Source organism: Manis pentadactyla, chromosome 16 (genome assembly GCF_030020395.1).
Source record: "Manis pentadactyla isolate mManPen7 chromosome 16, mManPen7.hap1, whole genome shotgun sequence".
In the NCBI taxonomy this organism is placed as follows: Eukaryota; Metazoa; Chordata; class Mammalia; order Pholidota; family Manidae; genus Manis; species Manis pentadactyla.
In genome coordinates this window covers 20,666,134-20,682,232 of record NC_080034.1, presented here as the reverse complement: position 1 = coordinate 20,682,232, position 16,099 = coordinate 20,666,134, and the positions used below count along the sequence as shown (strand labels likewise).

Sequence of the window (16,099 nt, the reverse complement as noted above, 5' to 3'; positions counted from 1 at the left end):
ATCCTTGGAGTCACTCTGTCTGAGATGATCTTAATAGTGTCTATCCACCTACATGACATATTTTCAGAGACCTTGGGATGTCCTCTCTACCTTTAACCTTTCATCCACCCACTCAGTAGCAGGTAAAATTGCCTAAGCAAAAATTAAGAGCTTTAAATCTCGGTTTAAGAGAAGCTTTACCTGTAGACACTCCAGAAAGAGGGAAACAAGCAGCTTAAATTCAGCCTTAGCTATAAAAGACTGGTGTCTGGTATCAGGCCCTATTCTAATGGGGGATCATTCCCCCCCAGTTTTGTTGAGAAATAATTGGCATAGAGTTGCATACAGTGTGATGGTTTGATTTACATATACTGTGAAATGATTACAATAGGTTCAGTAACATCAATATCCTCACAGATACAATAAAAAGAAAAGAAAGATAAAAAGGACAAGTCTTCTCTTTGTGATGAGAACTCTTAGAGTTTATCTCTTAACAACTTTCTTATGTACCACACAGCAACAGCAGTGTTAACTATAGCCATCATGGCGTACATTACATCCCTAGGACTGACTTATAACCAAAAGTTTGCACCTTTTGACAACCTTCCTCCAATTCCCCTTCCCCCACCACCTTGGGGAACAAGTCTGACCTTTTTAAAGAATTTTGGTTTTTGTCTTTGTTTTTTCAAGATTCCACATGTGAGGTCATATAGTATTTGTCTTTCTCTAATTTATTTCATTTAGTATAATGCCTTCAAGGTCCATCCATGTTGTTGCAAATAGTAGGATTCCTTTTTAATGGCCGAATAATATTCCATTGTGTATATACCACAACTTCAGTAGTCATTCATCCATTGGACACTTGGCTGTTTCCATGTCTGCCTATTGTACATAATGCTACCATCAGCACGGGGCTGCAGGTATCTTTTCAAGTTAGTGTTTTCATTTCTTTTGGTTATTTTCCCAGAAGTGAAATTTCTGGATGATATGGTAGTTCTGTTTTTTAATTTTTTGAGGAACCTCCAAACTGTTTTCCATAGTGGCTGCATCAATTTACAACCTCCCCACCAGCTCACAAGCATTCCCTTTATTCCACACCCATACCAACATTTGTTATCTCTTGTTTTTTTAATGATGGCAGTTGTAACAGGCAAGAAGTGATATGCTAAAAGCTAAATTTTAAAAAACCCTCCACATTGTAGGTAGCTCTTCATGCTGTGGCTATAAGTGTATGCTTCCAATTTCATGGCAGCAACACTGTACTAAGCATTAAGAAGTTATAAAATATCAAATTCCAAATTAGGAAATACTAATGCTATCTTTTGATGGAAGAACATGAAAGCAAAAACAGAACACCCAAATCAATTTTTCTTAAACTGTAACTTTATTTGGAGCAGAATTTTTCTTATGTAAAGTAGACATTTTTAAACACCGTAGGACAAACTATTCAAAAAGCAACATTTTATTTCAGAAAGGGCTTGTGTAAGTGGTTTTTTTGTCCTTCTATCTTCTCATCATTATGAATATTTGCTTCTTAAATAAATATATTCTGTTATTCCCCTGTAATCAAATCAGGTGACCAAACTGCTGTCAGTAGTGAGGTTTCAGAGATCAAAAGACTGTTCAGGTCATTTAAATTCACATTAGCACAGTGTCTGTAAGAAATTGATAATACAAATTAATGTGATAGCTTTTCCTCCAGTTTGTCTTAACAGTTTCCATGAGAAGGTCCTTGAAATAAATTATATAAAATACAGTCCTTTGGTTGGAAATTGTAAAAAAAGTTCTAAAAATTAACCACATATATTAAACAAACAATTTGCTACAGTATGCTTTAAATGATATAACATAATTAGTATGCCCAACATTTTCTTAGAAACATATTGCTTTTGGTTATACACAGAGCTGAAACATAGAGCCTGCACTCTTTTTCTCTCCTAAATGGCACAAAACTGGTTAGATGGCAGGGAAATACCCTGAACCCCAACTGTACCGATACCTGCATTTAAAAACAAAAACTATTCTTATTTTGCTTTACATGTATAGCCTTGATTATACTCAATTTTTGATAACTCCAGTAGCAGAAAATGACATAGCGTCAACTTATTAGATGCCTATAGTCGTTTCAGGCAAGCGATATGTCTAAAAATATTGTTTGAAAATCAATTTTCTTCCTACTTAAATCCTGTAATACATGAGCTGGGTGAGGGCTTAGTAATTAATGGAATTTTACTGTAAAATGAATGGTCATACCAAAAGTAACTTTTATGCCCAGGCAGTCTGCCCTGCAGTTTATACACAAACCCATTGGCACACTTCTGTCACTGAACCTTTGGGCACCAAATGAGAGCCATCCCTGTACCATGTCCTGGTGTCCCAGAAAGCTTTTGGACTGGAAATGAGGTATAGTCATGGATAGGTACAGTTCAACTCATCATTCCTCTTGGTGTCTTGCAATACATTTTATGATTCTATAGTAACTAAAAAATATATGCAAAGGTACCATTTTATTTTCACTTAATAAAACATGGTCACTATTTCCTTCTATAGTAATCAGCTTATATACACAATTTGCCCTTTACCCATTGTGGGGGGAAAAACAGTATCTTGTAGGATTTTACTAGGTCTTTAGAATTTACATTGTTTCTCAGTCTTCTAGTTTTCTCAGCTCTGCATCAGCTTGACTTTCATATGAATAAATGTGTTTGGCTTCCCAAGGGAAGTTGTTTGCTGATAAGCAAAGGAAAGAAGAAGAAGAAAACTGGAATATTTTCTGAACTTGGACCCTATAAAAGTATTAGAAAAACAATTTTATAATGTGTAATAACCTGTTAACTAGGTTTTTCAATTAAAAACAATAACATAATGGCCTCGACACAAGCTAGAATGCCGAGAATATGGTATTCACAATCCATTTCTTCTCTAAGTAGTATTTACAATTTAAAACCAACTTTCCAGCAAGCTGGCTAAGGTTATGGATTAATTTACTCTTTATACATTATACAGAAAGGGAAAATAAATATTAACCTCAGTAAAAGACTCATCTCTGAAAACACATTTTCTGTTGCTTTAGGTAACGAGTTGAGAATATAATACAGAAATTAATGCAGCTTCAAGTTGCACTTACATACACGTATTTATTTTTTGAAGCTTTGCCACCAGTTTGTTAACAGGAAAGTATTACTTATCAAATCCACATCCATCATGTACTTTTCTCATGCCTCCAGGGATCACTGTGCTTTGTCAAGTACATTTTTGAGCCAGATTCTCCAAAGCAGAAATTACTCCCTGGGAGCCACGGCCATTTGTTCAGCTGCAGGGTATTAACACATCAAAGCAATAACTTACCAACTTATTAGGCTGAACCATATCAGAGTACCAATGTTCACTTTACCCTATCATTTTAACCTACAGAAATGATAATTTCATATCCCTTAACTTGCTATATATCCTGGCACCTGGCACCCAGTGAGAGACGAGCCCTGGCAATGACCTTCCCTCTTGCTTTTCAGGTGACTACGAATGGAGGCAAGTGTACCCTACAGAGATGGATGGGAGTGGACCTTTTGTCTTTTTCTGTTTCCAAACTAGCTTTGTCACTTTCAAAGTTGCTGTAAACATACCTCTCAATGGAACAGCCTCTGCCCAAATAGAATCCTCACTGTCGGAAGGAACTACACAAGGGGTAAGAGTTCAAATGTGGCATACTATGGACACTAACATCACGGTACCTGGGACTTCCCAGGTAAGTGGACCTCTGCATACATACATCTTTACTGCTCCCCAAAGTGCCCTGAGAATTTGGCTAGGACAGAAGATTATTCATGATTCCTAGCCAGGCCTGGAGAACTGAGCTGAATGCAAAATTCTATCAGTTATTATAATAATAAACCTTCTGCTGCTTTGAAACTTAGCTTTTCAGTCATGCATCTTGGCGGCGATGTAAGATTAATTGATTCAGTTAACCCGTATGTTGACAACATTTTGGCTTGAAAAGCTTCCCTTTTGTAGGTACTCATACAATTTGATTTTTTTAATTGGGAGAAAATAGAATGTGATGGCATAGCATAATAAAGCTTGGTTCCATTTGGATATCCCCAACTACCATAAAGGGTATTGTAAATGCAAAACAAATTTACTTAGAGGTCTTTCATCTGGGGAACGACAATAAAACAAAATGAATTACATAATAGTACTTGTAGAACAGCACAGTGGTATTAAAAACCAAATCAGTAATGTAAAAAAAAAAAGCACATCATTTTTCCAGGGCCGATGTCAATCCAAGAAAACCTGAAGTACCTAATGTCCCACATTTAAAATTTAACCATTTCACAAATATCTGCACACCTTGAGTAAATAACTCTTCATCATGTAGCCTTACATTGCACCCCTGTTGCAATACTGCATCAGTATTATTACAATTTTAAAAATCTGTATAAAATATTATCTGGAACCCCAAAGGAAGAGCAATTAATCTTTAAAAACTTCATTACAAACTCGACTGTATAAAATGCTAAAACATAACCCATATATACAAAATGCTACTGTTTAAGAAAATACTGGGACCCAGTTTTAGAATAAAATAATTTGTACCAAAAAAAAAGGGTATTGCATTTCAAATTAATATTTAAAAAAAAACTTTAAAAAAGAAGATTGAAATGTCTTAGTTCAGAAGAATAACTATAAAAGTGTCTGCTTGCTTTTACACCATCCAAGAGTTTCTCGCAGGTAGAATACCAGTTGGCCAACAGACAGTCTCCTGCTCTCCCCCACGAAGGGCTCCATAACCGTCATCGCCGAGACGCATACTTGGAAGCCCAGTCTGTCCGGCCATGCACTGGCTGAGCGGCGGGAGGCCGTGGTACCAACCCAGCAGTGCTTCTAGGCTGGGTGTGGAAAAAAGGTCGCCCGGGATGAGGTCTCACAGCTTTCAGGGAAGAATAACCTACAAGGGAAGAGAAAGGTGGGTCTCAGTGATACGCGACCCATGCAAACAAAGCACAGAGAAATGCATCTGGGGACAGAAATACCAGAAAATGAGCAATCAGTCTTCCCTCTCTCAGTAAGGACAACCCGGTTCTAATAGTTCTTGAACCAAGAATAGTGGTGTCATTCCTGACCCCTCTCTTTTTCTCATATCCCACTTGTAATTTGCCAGCAAATCCTAGTGGCTCTACCTTGCAAATATACCCAGAATCTGGCCCAACTCAAGCACCAGCACCCTGGAGCAGGCCAGCATTATTCCTTGCCTTGACAATGGCAACAGCCTCCGGATGGTTTTCCTGGTTCCAGCATTACTCCCCCCTTTCAAACTAGTGACAACCAGCACTTCAGTGAGCCTGGAAAAGGGGACTCAGATCACCTCACTCTTTGTTCAAAACCCTCCAGTGAGTCCCATGTCGCTCATAGTCTATGGCAACGTGCTCACAGCGGCCTGCAGGGCCTCCTGTCTTCAGGTCCCTTATCACCTCTCTAACCCCCCCTTTCTGCTCTCCTCCCCTTCCTCCTGTACTCTGCCTCCCTGCGCTTTCCTGCTGTGCCAGGCCTGCCCCGCCCCATGGCCCAGGCACTGACCCCTGCATCTGGCATAGTCTCACTCATCCGTTGGCATGACTTGCTCACCACCTTCACATCTTCACTCCTTTGCAGTGAGGTCTTCTTTGGCCACCCTACTAAAACCGCATCCGCACCTCACACCCGAACCCCCACATTCCCTCCTTCCTGCCTGCTTCATGTTTCTCCCAAGCACATATGAGCATCTGCTTCAGTTTGCTTATTGTGTGCAGAGGGCGAGTCCCATGAGGACAGGCAGTTTTGTCTGTCTCCTTCACTGGTGCCTCAGAGGCCTACACCGTGTCTGGCACAAAGAAGCTATTCAGTAACTATCTGTTGAATCAATTCATGAATAATCTGAAATAAAGCTTACCAGGGGAAGGGTCTGGAATAGGTGCCAAGTGTACCCTCTGCATAGCAGAACCAATTTCTTTTTTCAGGAAGGAAGGGATATAGTTTCCAGTCAGTCCACTAGAACTCGTAGAGCTGGAACCAACTGATTTGCAGAAGCAGAAGCCCATTAGTACAGAGACCCGCGCACCTGTCACCAACAGGGTTAAAAGGCGGCGGGGAGGAAAGGACCGCGGTGAACACAGCGCATCCTGAGCAGAGCATCCACCACACCACGCGGTCGGAGAGACCTGGGGCGGCGTGGCAGACAGTGCTGTCCCAGCAGCCTCCGCCAGATGCGGGGGGTCAGTTGGTTTTTTTAAGGAAAAAGGAAATTTGCAATTTTCTTTCTTTTTAGAATAGAAGGTTTTAGCCTGTTCTGGAATTTGCTTTTTCCACTTCATAATACAGGACAGTTATCTTCCCATGTCCTATATACAAATTCCAGAGTATGACTAAACCATAATTCATTTAACCATTCTCTTATTGATCAGCACATAGTTGATCTTAATTATTCAGCTACTACAAGTAGTTCTACACTGAATATGCTTGTCTGTAATCAGAAAAATTACCCATTATTAAAATCTATTACATACATTCACTTTGTATGTCTTTTCCACATTGAGAGGCTTTAAGGGCCAGACAGTACACTGCTCATCTTAGCAGACTAGGAGGTTGACGAATGCCTCTCACCCACGCAAGTCATCAATACATATTGGATGGGTGAATGAATGTCTGTAAGCCTTATAGTGAAGGCTTAAAGGTACAATGGAATTACAAAGAATGCTATTATGGGCCATAAAACAAATGGTTATATCCGTTAGGAAAGGAGTTAATGAGGAATAGAGCTGTTCTACGTCTTCATAGCACAGCACATTCCTGACACCTGATTAAAGCAGCATGGGAAGAGTGCCCTGGAATGCATGTCTGAGGAGTGTGTTGGTGAGCTGGAGCACACCTTATATTTTTTGGTGAATAGACAGATATGAAGAAAAATGGGACAAGATTTTGAAGAGGTATGTCACAAGCAGGAAAAAAACATATAGTCAATGAACACACGGAGAGGTGCTCCACCTCACTAGTACACAGGACATGCAAGTTTAAGCCACATAAGGTGCCTTTTCACACCCTCAGATTAGCACACACTCTACAATCGTGACAGGACCAAGTGGCATCCTACACCCTGCTGGAGAGCAACGTGCAGTATCTGCAAGGTCCAAAACGAGCACACGCTTGCACCTAACGTGCTTACATTACACACAGAGAGACCCTCCCAACAGCTGCACGGTGTGTACAGCAGTGTTCATCTCAGCACTCTTTCTAATAGTAAAAAGTATAAAAAACTTACATGTTTGTCAAGAAGAGAAAGGATAAACAGGTTATGGTCTAGTCGAAGTAATAAATTATTATGGCATATAGTTATGTATACTATATGTGTTATATGTACATATCTTACATATATGCATAATTGCTATGTCCTACTATAATTATTAATGTGAGTGAAGTGGGGATCCAGGCTTATGTTCATATAACTTTTTAAATATGCAAAACCATACTAGGTATGTCATGTATATTTTTTTAAAACATGGAAATAATAAACACCCAGATCCACTGAGGGGCAGGGGGGAAGGGAGGGGCAGAGAGAACAGGCAGGAAGACCCAGACATGTGCATTTGCAAAGTTTGATTCCTTAAGCTGGTGGTGGTTATGTGGGTGCTGATATATTATTTCCTTCTTTTTCTGCATTCCTTAGAATAAATGAACATATAATGGATAAAGGCAGGAGCAGAGAAAGCCAGATGTCTCCTCAGCAGTTTGGAAAGGGAAGCAGCACACAGCAGGGGCTGCCTGTGTGAGGGAAGAACGCGGTGGGCAGCTGGGCTGCTGGAAACGGGGTTAGTCAATTACCCATTAAAAAAAAGTGGGGAGGGCCTTCTGAACTATCACCTTCCAACCGCAGGGGACGTTGAGGCTCTGGGCTAAGGCGGGGTCATCAGACGGAGGGGACAAGGGGAAGCGGGAGCTGAGTTTGATGATCTCCTCAGAAGGAGGTGCCCCTGCAGAGCAGGGCCTCAGAAGCCAGTTTTTGTAAAACTCTGCACTTTGCTTTTCCTGTGAGCCGGGAAGCCTGTCCTACGCTCCCAGCTACGCCCGAGGGCAGATCCTAGGGGGCCCGACCGAGTCCCCGGGGCCTGTGCCAAGAAAGACTGAGAAGCATGGGCCTGGAAAAGAGGTCCTGGTTCCACAGCCTGCCTCTCTGCGCACCCCCTGCCCCACCCAGGGCAGGGGCTGCTTGTAGTAATTTAATAACCATGACTCACCTGAATTTATTTTGCTGATGACAGATACTGTTCCTGAAGATTTGCCAGACAAACCTGAACTAGACCATGGATTGGATGGAATAAAATCCTTGCCTGGATTTGGGAGTACGCCATTTCTTATATTTATTCCTAAAATGGAAGAAATGATTTTCAAATGCAAAATACTTAATCTTGAACAGATTTCAGAAATGAAATTAACACAGAATCCAATTTGTCAGAAACTTCCTGTGGTTTAACAATCAAAGCAAAAATTGCCCGTGACGATGTCATCTGACAGATGGCGGGGGGAAAGATCCCCATCTGGGTTTAGTATATTGTCTCTCACTGGTGGGTGGCCCGAGAACGGTCCCTTCAACTTGTCCCAGTGGATCTGTCCCAGGTCTTACGTCTTGACCCCGCCAGTGCTGCCCTGGGTTTCAGTGTTCCTGGACGTCCCTATGCACCCCCCTTCACAGGCCACTGCCTTTCTATCACCTTTCCAAGTTCCTCTCCGTCCCCCAGCCCCGGCCTCCTCAGCCCCCTGATCGCCTCTTTCTGCATTCTGTCTTCTGAGATTCCATCTTGTCACCTGTCCTGAACTGACATCACCATCACGCGCTGATGGCTCTGGTATGTGCCACTGACCCCCATCGACTCCCTCACGTCCAAGGCTACTTTGACCTTAACCTCGATCACCTCAACCTCAAGCCTCCAACCACTTCCCTCTAGACTGCCCACTTTTCCACTCATGTCAAGCCTTGCAGCTAATTTTTAGAACTGAAAGACTGAATCCATCTTTTATCCTTCTCCTTCTTCCCCTAGAGCCAAAAAGAAATAGCTCTCTGATTCTGGCCCCGCTCCCTTTGGTCCATGGTCACCGCAGCCTGGGTCCCTGCCTTTCAAACGGATCACGGCTGTCAGCCATCACCTGCTCTCTCTTCTTCCGGCTTGTCCTGGGACCTGTCAGGCCAATCTTCTAAGACCACAGTGCCAGCCCTGGTGAGGTCTGGCAGTATGCAGAAGCCTATTCCCAGTCAAAGGGCGAGGAGTCCAAGCACCAGCAGGCCTGCTATGCCAAACTCCATTCCCGCCCCCCGCCCCAGGCCCCAGCCCAGCCGGGCCACCACCTCCCTCACCTGGATGACAGCTAAGCTTGCTGGCCCGCACCCACTCAACACACAGATGTGGATAAAATCATAACACTATCCAATTAAAGTCCTTCAAGAGCTTCCCATTGCTCAATAAAATCCAAACTCCTTACAAGATCCCCCAAAACACGCTACATATGACATCATAATCACACGACATACCACACCACCCTCTCACCATGCTCCGGCCACACTGGCCTCTCAGCCGGTCCTCTCACAAAGCAAGCCCTCCCTGCCTCCAGCCCCTGCATGTGCGTTTCCTCTGCCTGCTCTGCTCTTCCCTCAGCTCTCTGCACATCAGTTCCTTCCTATTCTCTGGGGCCCAGCTGGGAGTCACTTGCTCAGGGCGCCTTTCCTGACCACTCTAAAGCAGTGCCTCCTCTGCCCATTACATTACCTTTAACGTCACTTCTCACCATCTGTATTATTGTTTGTCTATTTGCTTAGGGCCTATCTCCCCTGTTAGAATGTAAGCTGCATGAGGGCGATAGTATTGCCTGCAGGGCTGCAGTACAACATCACTGCATAGATTAAAGGGAAATGTGAAGGGAGACCCTTGAAAGGTGGGCAACCAGTGGCCCCACTTGGCTATTTTTCCCACCATTATATTCCCAGTGCCAGGCATGTGGTGCATGCTCAATGTGCATTTACTCACTGAATGGGTTTGTGAATGAATGGTTGGCTAATGCTGCAAGCTTGGAATACGGAGAATCTGGATAGAAGCCTGGGCACCCACCAAACTACAGCGTTTACACTTGACCCCTACAGTGTTGCCAGAGAGTGTGACTGAGCTCCTGCCCAGTTTCCTGAGAGCACAGAGGACTGGTCATTTCTCCTAAGCTTAGTCTGATGCAGGGCCTCAGGCACGCCACCCAGCTCTTCCCAGTTCCTCCTTTCCTGGGGGTTGGACCAGATTCCTTTACCAAATTTCTGATCTTAGACAACTACATAAGATAAAAATGTGAGAACCCTTGGGCTTCAGTTCCTATTTTTATGATACTCCCACCAGTTCTGAAGAGAAGCCCCAAGCACTTGCCTTCCAAAACAGAACCTTTGTGAATATGTGATTCCAGGGAAATGATTTCTTATCAATGATCAAAGCAAAGGCAAATATTGCTGTTACCAGGCAAGTATCGGGAGTGCTTCAAGTAGTGCTGCTTGGCGGCAGACCTCAGGGTCGGGGTGTCTCGCCTCTGATACGACGTCTGGGTGGGGGCACTACTTCCAGTACCCACAGGCTCCGAGGGCTTCAGGTCCAAAACACTCTCAAATCTGAATGGAGAGAACATGGCTTAGGTCAGCATGAGATGGAAAGTGGCATCAGACAGGCAGAGATCTGACGATCCACCCTCAGACTCTGTTTGGAGACAGAAGCCGCACACTTGCCTGCACAGAGTCTCATCGCTCTGTCTTTTCTTGTTTTTCAGGTCAATCCTGGTGAAGGATGGACCGAAATCCAAGTCCTCCAAGTCCGCCCAATCATCAGAATCCTTTGTTGACCTGGAAACCAGTCCCCACCTTCTCCTACTCTTTGGCTTGATCTCATTGTTTTTGTGATCCAGGCCAGTGAGGATTTTCTGTGCAAAATACAAGGAGAGGAGGGGAAAAAGCAGTAGTTGGCATTAATGGAGCTCACGTGTGAGTAATCCCCAGCATGAACTTTCTCAGTTATGGCACGGAGGGTCCTGGGGCATATCATCCCCCAGAATGCACTGCTTGTCTGAAAGGGCAACTGTGGAAAGTGCATTCCCAGACCTCCGTCTCTCACCCATCCTGCACTGATTACATCAGTCTTCATCCTATGAGGACACAAAGTTGTATAAGGATTTTAAAGAAGAAATTTAAGGTACTCCTCATATAGCAGGAAGATGGCTGGATTCTCACTCAGGCCTCTTCCCTGATTTATGCTGTCCTAAATAGAGATGCAAGGGAATATAGCTAAGACATTAGTCATCCTGCTTTTTTAGAGAAAACAGTGTGAATAATATCTTTTTTGCTTTCTTGGTTGATCTAGATACTATTTAATTATAGAATTATCTACAGTAGGAAATTTCCTAACACACGTTACTTCGAAGTGGGTGGGCTGGGATAAAGCAAACCGTCTAGAGACACCACCTTTGCGATCTCATGCTGTATCTTACGTGGTGCTAGCTGGGAGCCAGCCCCCAGTGAATAAATACTGGCTGGCAGAGAAAGCATGACTTTTGCATAAAGTTGTTGGAAAATCAGACTCTCCAACAGCACTACAAAGCTAATGGTACCTAGACTCCCTTGACAGGTTATCATTTTCTTGAATCTAACGCTCATTGTTTCCTTTTGAAAGCCAGCCCAAGAAAAGACAGGCCTGGGCTCAACTAACAGCCCAGAATTAACAGTATCAATGGAGAGTGACAATCTATGAATATTAGGATGGCACTTTATGCCTTTTCAAAACATCTACAAGGGCAGCAGGATTTTGGTCCTCATGAACAGCCAGCAGTGTCTGGACAAGACAGGCCTTATGTATGATCTTCCTTCTACAGGTGAGGAAACTGAGTCCCTGAGTCAAAAAGGGATTAATAATAACAGTGACAAACATTTATTGAGTTCTAACTAGGTACCAGGTACTATTTTAAATTGTTTCAAGCATTAACTCATTTAGTCCTCAAAAGAGTGGTAACATTATTATCCCTACTTTACAGATGAGGAAATGAGGAGCTGAGAGGCAGGTAACTTGTACCTGAAATAACAGAGCTGAGATCTGGGACCCTGGCAGTCTGGCTGCTGTATCCAGCTCTCAGCCACCACAACACAGCTGCCCCCGTGAGGGGCGCGGTTACCAACGGGCAGAGCCAGAACTTGAATTTAGACCTTAAACTCCAAGGCCAAAGCTGTTTTCACAATTCTGTGATATTGCAAAGGCAATTTTATTGTATTTAGACTTCATATGCTGAAAAAGAAAGTATTTCACACAATAAGTGGGATCAGAAGAGGAACAGGCCAGACGTGGCTCACGAGCACATCCCTCTGCTTACCGACTGAGGATTCTTGGTGTGGAGGGATGGGAAGAGCAATGGGCTTGGCTTGTCCTCTGGAAGATGGCTCGGATGATCTGTCCTGGGAGCCTCGGCTTTGTAGGGGTACGTGAGATGTGGAGGGGGCTGGCTGGCTTGACGTTGTCTCGAAGAAATCCGCGTTTGTGGCTTGGCTGGAGGCTGGGCAGGAGGGACTGGCTTAATGTGAGGAGGTGGGCCTGCCTTTTCCAGGATGTCTTTCTGTGGTTTCCCTACCTGAAGGCTCTGTGTGGTGCAGCCCAGAGGGTACCCAACTTGGAAGTAAGGATATCGAAGTGCCTGGAATGACACAGAGGCCTGCTTTAGGAGAAAAGTCTAGCCAGGAAGATTCACAACCATCAGGCTCACTAAGGCTACATTTCATGTGGTCAATTTACTACAGTTTCTTAGCCCAAACCAACTATAAAACAGCATCTTGAATCTGTACACCCCTTGTGATTTTCCTTATCTATATACCATAAAATGTATACACTTAAAATTATTTGGATAAGGCAGGCAGGTACACTGCTATTGTCTTTGTTATTTTTTGAAAAGTATTCTGGCTTATTATAGGTCCTGGCTTTATAATTCATTTGTTGTGTGTCTTAAATAATATTTCACCTTTCTGACCCCATTTCCTCATTCCATAGAAAGAGAAAAAAGTAATGTAAAACTGAGAGAGTCAAACCTGATGATCCTGGAAGACTGAAGTGTACAATAAGCAGGTTACATCTGCTTTCATCCCAGGAATGCCAAGACTGTCATACCTGAAATAGTTAAACCTGGCCTATAAAGAGCAACTGACAACTAAAGCTTGTTAGTTGTTCTGAATAATCAAGTTTTCTGGATAGACAAGGGATAAATCTTAAATTCTTTCTGAAATATTCCCTATATTCCCTAGTCTTTTTGAATGGAAATCCCTGAACATAACATAACCTTTCTTGATGACCCTGGAACATAGTTACAAACACCTATAATGTTGAAATATAAATGTAGCAACAGAGGCAAATGATGTGGATATTCTAGTACAGGTCCTGAACCCTGGCGTCTAATTTAAAAGTCTTCCCTGTAGTCCAGGCATTTTTGCAAGTCACAACTGATTTGAGGGTATTTTTACCTTTTCTGACACTATTCTTAAAAGTCTGCATTGCTCTCTTGGTTCCTTGTCACAGAATCTTTTTCCTTTCATTGCTTGTGTGCATCCTTTAAAACACTGGGTTTATCAGAAAGCTTCCTTCCTGCCCTGAAAATACCTGTGAATTTCATCCCCAGAAATGGTTTCCAACCCTCTCAAGCCATCCAGAGCCTTATGGCACCGAATTATGACTTTCTTCTTTAAGCCTTTGGAAAGCTGCATTTCTATAATCACTTAATCCCCCAACTGCCATCTCTCCAGCTCTCACAAATTCGAACATCACACTGGCACTGTTTCCCAATGTGCCTATCAGTTTGCTTAGCCAGATCATCATCTCTGATTAGAACTAGTCACCTAGTCACCCTGTTTTATTCTCCGAGCGATGTGACTGTCAATGAGACAAAGTGAGAAGGGGCCAGACACAACTCATGCAAAAGGAGGCTTGCAGGAGGCGTGGCAGTGTTACTTGACAACATTACCTGCCTTTTTTGGGTGCATTTCATAATCCAAGTCACAGTGGCCTGGGGTGGGGAGGGTTTGAGGAAACAGGAGGGATGGGATCAGAAAACCTGCCATCTGTGTGACTGACCTGGAGTGGGTTACATTATCTGTACTGGTTACCGTATGAGTGATTTAGGGCCAGTCACAAACCTTCTGAGATTCAGTTTTCTCATTTACAAAATGGAAACCTGTAATAACTATCTCACGGAATCCTCATGAGGTTAAAGTCACATGAAAACATACCAAAGCATTTACAAACTGTAAAGTGCTACAAAATGCTGATTACTCCAGATTTATCTCATCTGCTGCTCTACGTCATCTGTCAACGAGCAAGTTGGATTTTACACGGTTATTTTAAAATTCCCTTTCAACCAGTACTGCCTTGTAAAAAAAACTGCTATGTAACCTTAACTCACAGAAAATGTACCTGAAAAGATTCTCCAAAGATAGGTAGATACATGTTTATTTTCATTTCTACATACATAGTGATGTATCATGTGAACCGCATGCCAATTTTCAAAGCAACTGGATTGTTTAAACCTTAACTACTTTAATTATACACAGTGATGTCCAAACTATTTTAAGTTCTTATATATTAATACACCATTAGTGATATCCAATCCTATTTTCACCCATGATACCAAATGAAATACTTCTTCTAGGATTTATAGGGATTATTCAGTTAGATATGAACACCATAAGAAGTACATCAAACAGAAGGAAGTGGAAGAAAACCTGACTAGCTGTTGGCCGTTTCTTGGGATCCCACTGAAGCATGTCTCTCAGGAGCTGAATTGCTTCGCTGCTAGCATTTGGGATCAGGGTCTTTAAGTTACTGGGCATGCACTGGGGCCAGCGGAAGCTCATTGCACTTGAAAGTTGGTAGCCTTCAGGCCAGTCGGTCTGAAAGAAGGAAAAGACAGAACATTTTGCTCCACCAGCTCGCTGTGGGAGGAGTTTCTGTTCTTGCACATGTGCCCCCAACAGAAAGGCAACCATGTCATCACCTCGGCCCTGTGCAGTACTACGCGCCGTGCATGATACCACAGGGGCACGCTAATGGGGAGATGACAAAGAACAGGGAGGCAGGGGAACAGGGACATTTGCTTGCCTTTGCCACCAACTTGTTTTAATACCTTTATGCTAGAAAGTTCATTTCTTGAAATTTGGGGGTTGGACCAAATTAGTATATTCCCAATTGTGTTCCATGAGACAGACATTTGAGAAACTGCTGATGAGATATTTTGGGGGGGAATAACTAAAACAAAACACCTTGTCCCTGGCTAAATAAATTTGTGAAACTCTACATATTACTATATCCCCATCTCAGTGATTCAAAACATGCTGAGAGGTCCAGCAGTAAAGTAAGCCATTCCACCCAATCTCAAGCTCTCTGCTTTTTCGTGCGTCACACCTCCGGGACATGAATGCTAAAGTGAATGACAAAAAGTGGTAAGCAAATAATCTTCTAGTTCCAACACTCTACTCTATTACGAGACCCATTCTGGTATCATTGCTATTTTTTTCAAGTGAGGCAGCACTACATGTATAGCTTATTCACCCACTGAGATAGTTAGTGAGTGGCTACTATATGCTCAGTGTTGCTGGGCATCCAAAAATGGCCTGATATAAGTCCTGCCCTTAAGGATGTTATTGCCCAAGAGAGAAAATTAGACATTTACTTAAAAATATAACAATATTGAGTAAAAAGTGACAAAGGTCACAAGAGAGGTACAGAAACAGGTGTCCGAGGAGGGAGAGACTCCAGTCTGGTTTGCACCAGCAACGGTGCCAGGACCTGGAAAAACAAACACGAGGCAAATCCTTGCCCTGAGTCAGCTTAGGGTCCAGGGCACAGATCTGTGCACAAATGATCACATGAGTGACACAGAACACAGCTGAAGATGGGGTGGAGACCAGACAATGGGGAGGGGGTAAGTTAGGGAGGGGCCTTGGAAGAGGAGTGGAATCAGGTCACATTTACTCACGTAGGTAGAACACATACATGCAGAGCAGAGAAGTGGGGAGATTCCAGGGCTCACAGCCAGGAGGGTGCAGGTA

General features: G+C 43.0%; 1 protein-coding gene across 1 annotated transcript in view; it reads right to left on the bottom strand.

Moving 5' to 3' along the window:
• Positions 1-1,346: 1,346 nt before the first annotated feature.
• Positions 1,347-16,099, bottom strand: part of CILK1 (ciliogenesis associated kinase 1) — a 35,266-nt gene continuing 20,513 nt past the window's right edge. The window contains exons 7-13 of the mRNA XM_036916371.2: positions 14,774-14,941; positions 12,385-12,702; positions 10,757-10,947; positions 10,494-10,642; positions 8,244-8,372; positions 5,906-6,028; positions 1,347-4,924 (exon numbers count right to left, since the gene is read on the bottom strand). Of these exons, the coding sequence (XP_036772266.2) occupies positions 4,770-4,924; positions 5,906-6,028; positions 8,244-8,372; positions 10,494-10,642; positions 10,757-10,947; positions 12,385-12,702; positions 14,774-14,941 (1,233 nt within the window). The 3' untranslated portion in view covers positions 1,347-4,769. The remainder of the gene's footprint in view (positions 4,925-5,905; positions 6,029-8,243; positions 8,373-10,493; positions 10,643-10,756; positions 10,948-12,384; positions 12,703-14,773; positions 14,942-16,099) is intronic.